Consider the following 14,820-nt stretch of genomic DNA (forward strand, 5'->3'; position numbering starts at 1 on the left):
CCGAGGGAAAAAGAGCCTTGCCTGGTTGGCAAATGCACAGACAACCTGGTTCCCTCACCTTCCACCCTCCCTGCTCAAATGTAATATCGGATTTTCTCTCCCCTTTCCTACTCTCCAGAATAAATCCATCAGTTCTCTTAGGCAGGCTCGGTCTCTGTAAGCCTCTGTCCCCTCCCTCCCTCCTTTGTGTTGAGAAATTGCAGTGAGTCGTTGAGTCGCTCTGCATATTAATGAGTTCGTAGCAAGGGCAGCAGGAGCTGTTTTAAAAGAGGACAAGAGAAGGAAGGCAGCAGAGCTCAGACAGGAGCTGTGCCTGAGCAGGCGGCAGCAGCCGCGACAGAGAGGAGCCCAGGCACCCTCTGAAGTTCCTCCCCTGGCAGTATCCAGCCCCAGCATCAGTGAACCCGATCAAAGCCCAGAAGCAAGAAAGCACACGAGTGAGATCTCTCTGACAGCTCTCTAGGTACCTGAGGTCCTGCCATGAAGCTCCTGACAGCAGCTTTGCTCCTGCTGTTCCTGGCAATGTACTTAGCTAGCACAGAAGGTAAGTTTGCCTATTAATGTCTCTCCCCCATTTAAAATTATTTCAAACGAATTTCCTTCTCGGTACTTTTGGCTCACTCCCTGAAATACTTGTAATGAGGAGTATTGCTCCCCTCAGTCAGTCAGGACAAGGATTTGATATGCTGAATCTTTAAGGGGTGCAATATTGGTGGGGGGTGGTTTAACGGTGCCAGCTGGGGTAAAACATATAGGGCAAAGTTCTGCCTTGCGTTGAACTGAATCTATCATCCGACTCGATGATCTGTTGAGGTCCCTTCCGATCCTAGCATCTATGAATAACCCAGAGGACCACTTTCTGCTCTGTGATTCAGGAGCCTATCGGGAGTAACAGCTTTCAGATGCAGCTATCCCTGATTTTTCACTGGTAAAGCGAGGAGAATTTAGCTCAGTGTGGTAGTGTGGATTTAGCTGAGAGCAGAAACCAGGTAAATGGATTTTCTGGTTTTGCCTGAAAACGATCGGTACAAATTTTGTCAGGCTCTGAATGAGCCTTTCTGGATTTGTGCGAGTGAATTCAAGTGCAAGTGCCTTTCTGCCGACTTCTGCTTCTAAGTTTCCCAAAAGTAGAGCGAGACAGTGACAAAGATGTGCATTCAGCCCTAAACCAGATGGTGACTTTTTTCCTTTTGCATGTAGTTTAATCATAGCAGGTGCATTTTAAAAAGTCAGCATTAGCTATGCTGCAGTCTATTTACCGTAGCACGGCATCTGCCATACTTTCCTGTATATTTCTCGGGGAGTTATTAAACTTTTCTCGGGTAAATCTGAAGGACAAAGTGACCCTCTTAACCTCCGCAGGTCTTTGAAGCTTAACTTTTTTCTATAGGTTTTTAAAACCTTGACTTCCAGCTTGTACTAGCTAACAAGAATAGAAAAGTTTAGCTGCATGCCGGCAGCAGTAAGCTTTGTACACACACGAGTAAATCCTTTCTCTTGTAGGATCAAAGTGCAAATGCTCAAGGAAGGGTCCTAAGATAAGATTCTCTGATGTGCAGAAGGTGGAAATCAAACCAAAGTATCCGTTTTGTGAGGAAAAAGTCATCATGTAAGTTTTTGTCTGTTCTTTTCTACTGTGTTTCATTATACCACTTGAACTGCATCCCTCTCGTTCACTTGTGTTTTAACCTCCTTCTTTGCTAGGTTTTATTTTTATGATTTCCTGGTACACCGATTTCCAGCATGTTTGGCGCAATAAACTATGTAGCGGCTTGAACAAAGCCCCATCTATAATTTTTCAATATAGAAGAATCTGCTTGTTCCAATACATTTCTAAAGAACGGTATTGCCTAGGAGGGTAATTATTAGTTTAACAAGAGACGGGGATAAATTCGACTCTCAGATGCATTGATGTAAATCCAGAAGACTATACTCAGGTTACTCTGGATTTACCTAGGGAGCGACAAATGAGAACAGAATTAGGTACACAAGTGTTTCAGCAGCAAATAGTCATCCAAATCCATTGGCTCAGATTTTGGTCTCAGTTACATCCAGGCAATCCCTTTGTCTTCAGTGGGGTAGCCTGGGTAGGAACAGACGGCAGAATTTTGTAATAAAACACGACCAGCATCCAGCTTGATTGCAGTGCATTGACCAGTGCTGCAATGAAATGTCAACTAAAACTATGAATGGGAAAGCGCAGAGGGCTGTGGGCGTCCATCTCTCTCGGGATCAGGTCAATAGCATGTAGTTCAGTTTCAAAAGATTGGCGTTTCTCAGGTTTTACACATCTGGTCTTGCATATTGCAAAAGCTTTGAATAGATGCTGCACAACACAAATCAGGATATGTGACTGCATAAGGCCTGGGAAGTCAGAATAGCTGAAAGACCTGTTCTATCCCAGGGAAGAGAGGCAACATTTACACATCTCCACCACAAAGGCCAGGTGTCTGCTATCTGGCATTGGTTCTTTATCAGCAAATGTGACCAAATCCACTTCCTTAGAAAGCTGCTTCAGTAGATCATGATGTGGTAGGGACCTGACTCTTCACCACGATGGAGCAAATCCTTCTCTCGGTTGCACCAATGCAAACTGGAGACCAAATTGCATGCAGTTATGTAGATTAGGAGTAGGTTCATTGGCTCCAATCTTGCCTGCCTTGAAATCAGCATCCAAACGGCCAGCTGGATGGACAAGGAAAGGATCCAGGCTCTTGATTTCATTGGAGTTACTCCAGATTTACGTCAGTGTAATATTTAATCCAGTGTAAATTGCACACCTCTATCTTCAGACAGAAACTGGTCTCTGCTGCCCAGACTAATGCGTTTATATTTAGCTGATCCTTGCTGGAGCTGTTCTCTCTTCAGTGTTTAAACTGCAAAAGGGTGGCATGCGGCAAGTGGCAAAGTCAACTTTCAGGTTCCCGATTAGTCATTGGAAATAAATGTGTCATGCAAATGTTTTAAAAAAGCCATCCTTTGAACTCTGGGAGGGATTAAATAAACAGCACTGACTTCTCAGAGGGGAAGAAGCCTCTGGAATAATCTCTATAATCAACTTGTCCTCCACCCAGGAATAAGCCCTCATTTCTCACTCAGCTGTTGCAAACATTTATTTCTATTTTATGTCAATCACCCCGGGGCTAACAAAAAGATGAGTGCAGCAGCATTCAAAGCTGCCAGAGAACTTCAGTCTGAGCCTACGAGTTTTGATTGCCAGCTAGGAAAGCAAGCAGCAATGTGCTTTCCCTGAGGCGGGCTGCCTGCGGAAGCTGCAGGGTGTCAGGAAAACAAAACCAAGCTTTTCTAGGATAAGGCCACAAGAAACATCTGCTCCAAAGCCCTGGAAGCACAAGCCACAAGTAGCAGAAAAGGGGAGAGAGGAAAGCAATACATATAACGTAGATCTCATTCATGCAACTTTTCACCTGCAGTAAGAATGCTAGGGAAACGTTCAAATTACTCCGTGATTTTGCTAAAACGTATTGCAAGGGGGGGCAAACTTTCAAGTGGGCACTGATCATCCGGAAATCAGGCACATTTGGAATAACCCCATTTAAATCCTGGGAGTTTGGAAGTTACTCTGGGTTTGCATCCATGTGCTGTGACACACTTGGCTGAGGGAGGCTCTCAGGCTTCGGTGAAGTGCCTTCCAATTTATACCAGTGTGGGAAGAGAAGGCCCACGTGTTGTAAATAGTTCATTTGCTCTCTACCTCCTTGCGGTCTGAAAGTCAGAGCAGACAGGAGTGGAAGGCTGCAGCAAGACGCACAGCGATGGATACTGGCATTTCACAACAAGGGGCTGAAAAGTCAGATTGCTGGAGATGGCTTTGGCGGGGCGGCAGCGGGGGTGGCCCCTTCCTTTTCAAACAGGTCCGGAGGAGAAACTGCTTCCCTCTTCCCCACTAAGGAAGTAGTTCAGTGATTAAAGGACTGAACCCAGATGTGTGAAACTCATTTAGTTCCCTCCTAGGCTCGAGGGGGCCCAAACCCACATCTCCCACCTTCCAGAAAGCTGTCCTAACCACCAGCAGAAAGCTAGGTGGTGTACCCTACCATTACAGTGGGTGAGAAATAATTCATTGGGCTAGATGGAGAGAGTAAGCAAGAATGAGTCTCTTCTTCTGAAGTAGATCCACTTTCTATCAAATACATAGCCATTGAGGCAGAGACCGAATGACTCAATAGCTTAGTGTTGAGGATGCTCCCATGTCCCAGACCATGAGCTGATAAGCATACAGTTTTATGCAACATCACACAGCTTTTAGCAGGAGAAAAATCTACTTCAGAAGACGCTGGTGCCCCATGAGTAGGCCTCTAGCCATGGAGATGGGAAGATCTATGCTCAAATCCCTCTTCCAAATAAGGCAGAGGAGGGGTTTGAACCTGGACCTCCCATGCAGATGGTGCCCCAAGGGAATAAGGAGGTGTAGTGCCCTGTCCAGCATGAGGCCTGATCTGGTAGCTGCGTTCTGAGAAGGCTACCCTGTAATTGAGGCAGGCAGAGGAACGTCTTGCTTGTGACTCTGTCCAGGCCCCTGATGCTTGAGGAGCTCAGTGACATCAGACACAAAGTGGTGGCCATGTGAACACATAGCAGCCTAAACTAAGACACCTTTACCAGTGCACACATTGGCACTCCATAAGACAGCTTCCTAGGCTGTAGAGCATAAGGGGGGACAAGGCCCATTTGTTCATCCTGTGTTTTGTGCAGGAAAGGGCTGACCTGGGACCTAACTCCAAGAGATAGCCTATGGCTGCGAATCCTAAGAGAAGGGAGACGCTTCCATTCCTAATAAGCTTTGGCTCTCTGACCTCCCCTCTCCTGGCATTACCTCCTGGGCAGCTCTGCACTCAGCATACTGGATCCTATTCCTAGGTACCAAAGGGTATGTCTACACAGCAAAATGAAGGTGTGGTTGAGACACATGCTAGTCTACCCGTAGTGGCTTCATCTAGTTAGTAGAGGTACAGACAGCAGTGCAGGCTTCAGCATTTGTTAGCGACCAAGCTGCAAACTCTCCAGAGTCCATATATTGGTTGCTAGATCATGCTAAAGCCTGTGCTGCCCCATCTTTACTGCTATCCGTAACATATACTCCAGCCACACCTCCATTTTGCTGTGTAGGCATGCCTAATAACAAGGTGTCACAATGCACAGCCTATGTAGCCTTTCCAAATACAGGGCTTTGGCCCTGGGTTTACAAAGCCCTAAGACACCATATAGGAAAAAAGACAGCTCGATTTATCTGAGAGCCATTTGGGATTATGTGCAGTGATTGTGTTCCCGATCTGTACAGGCTGAGTCGGATTCAAAGCTGTGCTATCCAGTTCATCTAGACTAAAGGCTAGAGGATGGCTTGGACCTTCTTCTCATGGTCCCAGTTCTGAGGTGGGCAAAGCAGCTAGAAGCTGCAGCCACCTAGGATCTCCCTTAAGGTAAACTCCTAAGAGCAGTAGAGGTAGCACATTTCCCTGTTCATTGTGCTTATATAGGGGTGGACATGCACCCCGGCTGTTCTTGACTACCAAGTCTTGGAGCCATAGTCAGTCAAGCGTACGTTAGGGCAGTCGACTAGTCCCTGCCCAACCTCAGAATCCTGTGCGTCATCTACCCTGTTTGTCCAGCACCTCTCCACCTTCAGGGTGGTACGTGGGCATCAGACTCATTGCAAAACTGTCTTGAAGTGAATGTTCCAGTACATACGTAGAGACCTCCAACTGAGAGGCACGTAGCTAGCTCTGTTCGCACAGGCTTAGTCATAAAGGCAACACCTATTTGACTACACTGGTAGAGGTGTTGCCTACACAACAGCAATGATCCACCTTGCTGTGCCAGGACTCGCACACACCAAGAAGAGGTAAAGCTGCAGGACAGAAGCAGTTCTGCTCCTTGATGAAACCTGTGTTTGTGTCTACCTCCAGCTTACAGTCATCAGAGGTGTAAAGAGCAGTATCTAAGCACATCTGCCACAAAATGGGTAACACTCCAAAAACAAACTAGTGCATCCAAGTATATTTTGATCTTATGGCATTACCCAAATGTCTTGTACAAGAACTGATTCGTAAAAATAAAGATTAGCCTTCAAGATTATTTGTTGTCCAGCACAAAGTTAAGGCGGTGTAACTCCAAGCAATAGAGTCCACATTTGTTATAAAGCAGTGTATCTTAGTCTTAAAAATCCTTCTGTTAATCTAGGTGGCCAGATAATTTTGCTATGGATGTTAATGCAGTTTGGTAATAAAGTTCAATACAATTGTCCTTAGTCATTTTTTGAAGCACAATTTGACTCTGTTGGTATTCAGAGGCATTGTTCATCTTCTTGTTTAGCCAATGATTTGGTATGAATACGTATGGTACTTCAGAAAAGTATAATGAGCCATGTTCATACATACAACCCCAAAACCACAGCCAAGATGGCAGCTGCTGGATGAAATACTGTGCTCCCGATCTTGACACCCTCTACAGGCCCTCAAACAAGGGCTTAAACCTGTCCTTGCCTAAGTTAGTAGGAAATTGTCCCATATCCTCAATACAAGGAATCTGAGTTGTGGAGAAAGACATTCCCTGAAAGACAATGTCTAATGCTTTTGTATTATTTTATACCTGCTTGGTATAAGAGAAACTCTGCAAAATTTAGCCATATCCCGTTACAGGTTGAGGAAAAATATATTTAGCCCCTTGGCTCAGGGGGCAACTCCAACCCAAAATCAGCCCAATAGCTATAGGCGACAAGTCATATTTCCCCCAGCGCTGATTTATAGAATAAATCAAACATTTCTTGCATGAAAGGTTCCCCATGCCCCTGTCCAGAAGGGTCCAGTTTGGGGAGGAAATATTGTGCAAGAGAAAAACCCGGCATTCTCAGAATGTTCTGATTTACTGTCATATTTTCACAGGAATTTCATATTTTTTAAATCAATTCAAACTGCTTTAGTTTACCTGCAAGCAACATGTTCCTGCTACAAGTCTTATTTCTGGAAAATAGGAAATCTCTATAAGAAACAGGAAACATAATATAGCTTGAAGAATGGGAAATCAGTCCCTTTCAAACTCCTAGAAATTAAAACTTTGAATTGTAAAGAGACATGAATCCTTGTTGGAGAGATATTTTAGTGGACCAGCTGCATAATTGGGATAGACTGAAACAAGCTTTTGGGTATCACAGTACTCTCTCTCAAATCTCTGCTATGTTATGCTATGCTATGGATATGCTATGCGATGAATTTTCACACATTTCTAGAAGGAGCTTCTCCTGGTTTTGACCTGCTTCAGTAGTTGGTCAGTCAAATGTTAATCTCAGCAGCTTTGTGATGGGTTGCTGAAAGTTAAATGCTTAACATTCAGACAAAGGGCAGAGTAGGAGGAAATCACACAGGGCAGAAAGTCCTGGCTTCCCTGCCTGTCTAGTTCCAGGATGAGGTGACATCAGTCCTTGCGTGTTATCCCTCTGGTCCTACCACTAGCAAGGCTGAGCTGATAAGGCTGGAGGTAGCCCTAGGTGACAGCTTGTCTTGCACATAGCTTACCTTTTTGGGGTATCCAGAAGCTTGAAAAGCCCCAAGATACTATTACATAAATATTACGGTGGACAATATCAGTGATCCAGATCTAATCCATGCATGTGTTGTCTTCAGTGGGACTGTTTGCATGGGCAAGGAATGGTCATTTGGCTAACAGTCAACAGGCTAATAGTGGAGTAAAACCACTGATTCAAGCTAACATGCAAAGCCTCAGTTGGTATGAATTCGTTTAGTTCCCCTGATGGTCATAGAGCTACATTGATTTTTCAGCAGCTGAGGGTTTGGCCAACCATTACTGCTGTGAATTGAAACACACCCCATAGACTATAAATCATTATTATCCTTCCAGTGCCTATTTAAAAGTTTCATTAATCCTGGCACTGGATTCACAACCCAGCCCCAATACCTTGCTCCAGGTGAGCACTTTCAGACAGATCACAACTCCTCCAGTTGATACTAGGCGAATTTTATTCATATGCAGCAATAGGAAATAAAAGCAATGGAGGCAAAGCAAGATTACAACATACATTACCCAAATTCCCCAGTGCCCAGCATATGCACAAGGCAAGTAGTGTGTCTGGCTGGTACATAAATGCTACCTTGAGTTTCTTTGCTTGAATGTCTGATGTCAGCAAACTTGGAGGTCAGGGGTCAATGCCAATTTGCTGTTGTGAAAACTCCTCCTTTTGAATTCTTTCTCCTCTGATGACTCTTCATTTCCAGGTATCGCTGATTGGTTTCCTTGGGGCCATCATACTGTCCATGTTCTGTTTTACCAGCCAAAATCCTATCTTCATAAACCTATCACATGCACACACCTTAATTTGGTCATTTTATTTCAAACTGGATATCCCAAGAGTTTTTGCAAAGTAGGCACCATAGGCCTGGAGCCAGGCTTATCTCTATTATGAAAATAAGTTTGGATGCTTTCAGTTTCCCAGGATGTGTATGTCCATTGTCCTTGAACACCCTGTCTGCCTTAAAGGTTGTGAACCTGTGTGACAAACAGGCTTTTAGAAATCAATTAACCCTTGCCATTCCCTTAAACCATTGTTCTAATACAATATCTCCTTTACCTACAAGCCAATTCCTAAAAGCAAACCTGTAAATATCATTTTCTAGCCATCAAGTAGCATCCATGCAATTTACCTACAGACCAAGCAAGACAGGTCTACTTGTTTCTTATGCAAATTAAAATGACAACAAATGCAAGTTATTTGTGATCTTTCCATTTCAGTGTAACAACGATTTCACGGTCCAGAAGTGGACAGTACTGCCTGCATCCCAAACTCCAGAGCACAAAGAGATTACTTAAATGGTTCAAAATGTGGAGGGACAAAGGCAGGTAGGTATTAAGCACACTCAGCAGGAGATCCTTTGGTTTCCTGCAGGAAAGGAAGTGATGTCGGGTTTGATACATGGAAGCAGAGAAAAGTAAGGTGGATTAGTACCTGCACCCTTCTCTCCAGAAATACAGCTCAAATGCCAATCAGACTGACTCAGCTGAATTGACTTGTTACAGAGAGTATATTACTTGCTGACTGGGAGCATTTTTTAAAGCATCACAACTTGCAGGTGAAAAATAAGGTACCAGATTAGACTATTAATAGAAGATTGAGATTATTACTTCTCCTGTGAACAATGAATTCAACACACCAGAGTCACTGGATAACAAAATTTCATCTATAAATAGATGTTCTGGATGCAGCTTTTCCCTTAGTTTAGAATTAGGCTCCTGAATGTCAGTACTGGTTATTCACAGTCAAGGGCTTTTTTCTATAATGTCCCCAAGGCTCTTTACAGATGAACACCACCTTTCACAGGGAAAGCAGATCAGGCCAGTAAAGGCTATACTTGCCCAAGGTCATACCCAAAATCCCGGGCAGAGCTGGGAATAAAACTGAGGTCTCCTGGTCCTCGTTCTTAAGCAGTAAGCACATTTTCAACAGCCTTTGGTTCACAATATAATAGTCCATGCCTTGGCTGTAGGACATGCTCCCTTTCTGCACTCCCATCTGGATTTTTCAAAAGCCGAGTCATCACGTTTCAACAGAAAATAAACACAGATTATCACTGTCCCTTGGACAATGTTGTCTGTATGAATAATTAAAGGGAATTATTAATTATCCAGCTGCCTGACTCCCTGTGACTTCCAAAGGCAGCAAGTTGTGTCCTTGCCCTCTGTGCCTTGAATAATCTTCCCCTAGGTAAGTAGGTCCAATGAATCCTTGGAGCAGATTAGCAGCAGAGGAGTGGAGTCAAGCTCTCTCTGAACTTCAGAGAATATCCCCCTCCCCAATGTCTTTTGGCTGGAAAGGAGTATAAGAGGAAGGGGGTGGTCTATCAGAGCAAGGAATAATCCTGAGAGGGGAAAAATCAAAGTCCTCCCTACCACACCTTCCAACCACTGTACCCCTCAGCTCAAGCACTATTGGACTAAATTCAGTCGTTGCTGAAGGACCACATAACCCGAAAGCACCACCATGTGTGGGACGTGGGCATGTCCCTTCAACTCTGGCATGATAGCAGAGGTTGATTGCATGGGATCTTAATAGGAGCACGTGGGGAAGAGCAATGAGATGCATGCCGAACCCCCAACACTGGGTTCTGGAGCAACAGCAGTAGGCTGACCCATGAACAACCACACTTGGAATTGCACCAAGCCCTGACCTCAGGATTAGTTTCCCTCTCTTCTCACCACATAATTCCTTGTACAGATCCTGTTTGCTCAGGTGACGTGGAGGCAAGAGAGAGAACCGCACTCTACCTGTGTAGGCCGCTCCATATCCCGAACTACCCTAAACTGTCTACAAAAACATTATTATATGTGTGCAATGGGACATCAAGCAGTAACATATCCTGCCTTATCTCGTTTGCTGTTTCCATTATAAATCTGCAGCTCTAAGGATACCCATTTTTTCAAGGCAAAGGGTTAAAGCACGTTAGCAAAGAAAAGTGACCCTCATCTGATTGTCTGTCTTTTTAACACTCAAGATTAGAGTCTTCCTGCCCTTTGAACCACCAGGTCTCTACATGCAAATCATCCCCGACCGCACAGAGGGCCCTTAGTTAAAAGTTCCATTTCTTTGCGGCCTGAAAACTATCAGCAATATCTTTAATCTCGCAAAATTGGCAGAAAAGGAATCAGAATGAAAACGTAAAGCTTAATAGCATGTAAAGATTTAAAGAGCGGCAGATTATTTTCATAACAGCTGGTTAATACAGTCTCCGGGGAAAGAGCAACTGGAGAGCATGAATGAAAGTGCGTGACAACAGATATCAGATGAAATGTAGAGTAAGTCAAGTGCAATGAATGGCTTAGTCATTTAGCAAAGGTATGGCATGCAGAGACTCCATGGGCTTTGAGTTAGGCGCGTCTGTGTAGAAACTCCCCGCCTCTTAAGCAGCAATGTTGCAGAGCCAAATCCTGATCCTATTTGAATCCATGAGTTCTCTTTCTGTCTTCCATGTGAACAGTCCTGAGCTCACAGTACAGTCAAGCAAAGTTACCCCCATAATCTAGTTCCCTGAGCCAAGGCCAAATGTAAGCTCTTGCTCAGCAATCCCCTGTTTCTGGATGGCCAGCTTGCTACCGCAGGGGGCAGATAGCCAAGCTGAAGAAAGCAGCAGTGAATGTAAGGGACATCCCTCTATGGTGATTTTTCTGCCTGACTACCTGCCAAGCTCTGCCTGAGCTGTTTATGGGCCAGTAAGTAAGCAGTGTGCATCATGAAATGCCAACTTTCTACTTACTTCCCCCCCACCCCAAAGGCCAGCATTAAAACAATTAATGAGTTGTGCATTCTGCCCTCACACTTACAAAAAAGAAAGCACATTCAAACTAAGCCTGCCAGAGGTGCTACAACTAACTCAGGAGGTTTGCCTCATTGTGATCAAGCCACCATGCATTGCCATAATCACACTGCATGTCTGAGGTTTTTCAGCACTTTCCAGGGACGCTAGCAACATATTTGAGATATTAGCTAGGGATTTTCCAATGGCAAATACATAGTGTTGGGTGCGGGTGCCCTACTATTAAATGTCCTAGTAATCCTTTCAGTGGCAGATCTTTCTCTTCCCAAAATGCTTAATGGAAGGCAGAAGCGTCAAGTCGTAGATCTATATTCTGATTTATCTTGCACTCATACACATCTCGTGGGGCTCCTCCTGATTCACCTGAAATCCAGACTTTGTCTTCTAGCATTTTATTGTCCTGAGGGTGAGGGGAGAAGGGCTGTTTCTTCTGTAACCAAAGAGATTGAAGTATTTTGCTCCCTCTTTTATTTTTCAGAGTTTACGAAGAATAAGAGGCAAAAGCTCAGTGGCAAGAATGGAATAGGCTCTGCAAAAGATTCTCTCTCTCACACAGACATAAGACACAAATCTATATTATTATAAAGCACTTTTTACCAAGGGTCAGTTTTTACATTTTATAGCTGTCTGTGCAAAAGGCTTCCAGATTTCATAAGCGTCTCTTGCACTTCCGATTTCATACCTGTCTGCTTTGTACTGAGAACGGGAAAACTCATGCTTTTCATTTTAAAGAGATTTTTTTTGTATCGGTTCATACGTCACTATGATTGCAATCGAGCTTTATAAGCTCATTAGATGAACAATAATATTTGTAAGCGGTATTATACCATGGTGTCCCTCGTCCTCTTGCATTGGGAAAGCTTTAGTGCCGTGGGTAGGGTTACTAGTAGTGTGCAGCTTCCACTGTTATAGGGCTATGTAGGGACTTGCTGTGTGCCTCTGAAATGTAGTGGGGTATGAGTGCAGTAGTGAGGCTCCTTAACAGCTCTCATCCACTGGGAACCAACATTGCTCTGGACCTCTTTAACAAATCGAGGTTTTGCTGCAGGGTGAGATGTGCAACATGTCCCATGTAATATTTTCATATACTAGAAACCATTTCTAGAGCAATTTTATTACTAAGGAACGGCTTCTTCTTCTTCTTTTTTTTTTTTTTCAAGAAAAATTTGCAGCTTCAGTACTGAAATATTTTAAGCTTCAAGAATCCTGTGTATGATTTCCTAGATTTGTAGCAAAATTCTTTAAATGGTACCTTTTTATGACAAATCTGGTAGGGCAAGCATATAAAACCTATATCTGTGTTTTAGTCACAAAGCAACATATTCATTATTTTGAATGTAATACTCCAATGTTAAGCAGTGCATTCCTCTTTTTAAAAATGAAATAACAAAACTACCTTCTCATGTGTAAATATACTACAGGAAATCTCCCTATATTATCTTTCTGTATAATGTATTGTACTGCTAAATTATCATATGCTATTTAAATGTTTGAAATATTTAGAAAGTTGCATGCGGATTTCATATTTCTTTCTAAGACAAATGGAAAAATAAGTAATAAAATATATTTAAAAATGCTGAAGGCTGTGCTTCAACTTCATTAAGACTTTACGAAATGCAACCTGCCTCTAATGTGTCAGGTTTGGTTTTTTTCCAATTGAGGTCACACTGGAGCTGAAAAAAGCATAACCAAGTAAGTGAATGAAGATTAATAGACAAGACAGAGCAGTAACACTGTGGGTAACCTGAAAATGTCACTCACTGTCCAATCTAACTCCCATAATCTTTGTTGGAATTAGACTCAGCCAAAAGTGATTTACATTCCTTGTTCATATAGCCGCTGGTCCAGACACTATGAAGGTCTTAGCGAGTAGGATGTTTCAGGATCAAGCAGCCAAACTCAGATAATACTGCACAATAGTGTAAATGTAGAAGGTTTTTTTCCTCTGATTGGAAAGCAGACTGTTCACAAAATCTACATGCAAGTCAGGCTTTGACCATAGTCAAGAAACATGTAAAATAGCAAGCAGCTACAGCACAGTCCCATGCTTCCACCGAGGTCATTACCGCCTGGCTTTCTCATGCATTGATTTCCATCTAAGAGAATCGCACGAGTAAGGCAAGCAGGAGCAACCTTGCTACAACAAAGCAAACATTTGGGTTTTCCAATGTTAGGTGCAAAAGGATCACAGCACAAGGGAAAATCCTATTCCCCATTGAAGTCAATGGCCAATGATCTCACCCAGCCTCACCTCTAGCCTGGAGGTTTGGGCATGCTCCAGAGATGGAAGATCCAACCCATTAGGGTGTCAGCAGTTGCTATGTGCCAAGCTACTCAGGCCAGGGCACTTCTGGGTGTGCTCACACAGCAGAGCTATGGGTCCTAAGGACCTGAAGGTGAAACAGGGAAGTGCTTATTGAGCCTGGTAGATATCTCTGGGGTTATACAGCAGCATAGGCTTGAACAAAAAGGAGGCTCTGCAAAAGATTCACGAGCATATCGAATTATAACAGAAATATCAGAAAAGAAGGATCATGGGCTTGGACTTGAACACCTTACGTGTGTTTCGATTCTTTTCCAGATAAAGCCAATAAACCTTTTCTCTTCTGAACCAAGCCAAAAAAAGCCAACACACGTGCACTACATGACAAGCTCTGTACCTAGAGAACAGCATATGTCATAGATACCTTCTAGGCTACTTTAGTGGTGTGGGGGTATACCTTTTTATCAAGCATGCAACAAATTAGACCCGTGCCATCCCCATGTACCACTCTGATCTCCTTTCCCTGCCCAATCTTCTGCTCTGCTTCCTGCTCTCAGCCCTGTGCTCCCTGCCTGATCTGCTGCTTTGCTTTCTGCTTCCTGCACTGTCTGCCACTGTGCTGCCTGTCCGCTTGCTGCTCCGCCACATGCCAAACACAGAGGCTGCCTGTCCCAGCTGTGCCATAGGTTGGCCCCCCCTGTGCTACTTTATTGCATCAGCTGTGCTTCTGCAGGGGTAGCTACATCCAAGCTCATTTTCAAACAAGCTGAGAAGGCCCTATATAACAAGCCTGTTAAGCATGGATGTTTCACAGTGCAACACCTGAAGTACCTGACGCTACATCTGAAGTACTTGTGCAACCCCAGGAACGCTCTGCGGTGCAGAAAGCAAGGAGATGAATTGCTGCAGACCCTGTGGAAACACATTCTGGAAAATACAACCCTTCTAAAATGCTTGTTTAAGTAACAGCAATTTGAATGGGCTCGGGTGCAATCACAAGGTGATTTTCTCCATAGAGTCATGGTTTTCTAAGGCCACGAGTGCCTGTTAGATCATTTCCACTCATCTCCTCTATAACAGACGCCGTAGAAATTTACCCTTTCCCTCCATATCCAGGTCTGCAATGGGTTTTACAGCTCTATCAGAATGTATCTGGTCCTGGTTTAAGACTTCAAAACCTCTCCTGGTAGTCTGTCCTGATATTTCATCTTCCTGCTG

The 14,820-nt window shown here is 43.8% G+C and overlaps 1 protein-coding gene across 1 annotated transcript; it reads left to right on the forward strand.

Annotated features, from left to right (window-relative positions):
* Nucleotides 1-205: 205 nt before the first annotated feature.
* Nucleotides 206-12,916, forward strand: CXCL14 (C-X-C motif chemokine ligand 14). The gene is made up of 4 exons (XM_006017190.3): nucleotides 206-544; nucleotides 1,504-1,609; nucleotides 8,764-8,871; nucleotides 11,818-12,916. Exons 1-4 carry the CDS (start codon nucleotides 481-483, stop codon nucleotides 11,831-11,833), a joined length of 294 nt encoding a protein of 97 aa, XP_006017252.1. The 5' UTR covers nucleotides 206-480; the 3' UTR covers nucleotides 11,834-12,916.
* Nucleotides 12,917-14,820: the final 1,904 nt, after the last annotated feature.

Source organism: Alligator sinensis, unplaced genomic scaffold (assembly GCF_000455745.1).
Source record: "Alligator sinensis unplaced genomic scaffold, ASM45574v1 scaffold111_1, whole genome shotgun sequence".
Taxonomy (NCBI): domain Eukaryota; kingdom Metazoa; phylum Chordata; order Crocodylia; family Alligatoridae; genus Alligator; species Alligator sinensis.

Coding starts and splice junctions, on each gene's coding strand:
- CXCL14 (XM_006017190.3), top strand. CDS start 481: ATGAAGCTCCTGACAGCAGCTTTGCTCCTGCTGTTCCTGGCAATGTAC. Junction 545..1,503: donor GTACTTAGCTAGCACAGAAG/GTAAGTTTGCCT, acceptor TTTCTCTTGTAG/GATCAAAGTGCAAATGCTCA. Junction 1,610..8,763: donor TGTGAGGAAAAAGTCATCAT/GTAAGTTTTTGT, acceptor TTTCCATTTCAG/TGTAACAACGATTTCACGGT.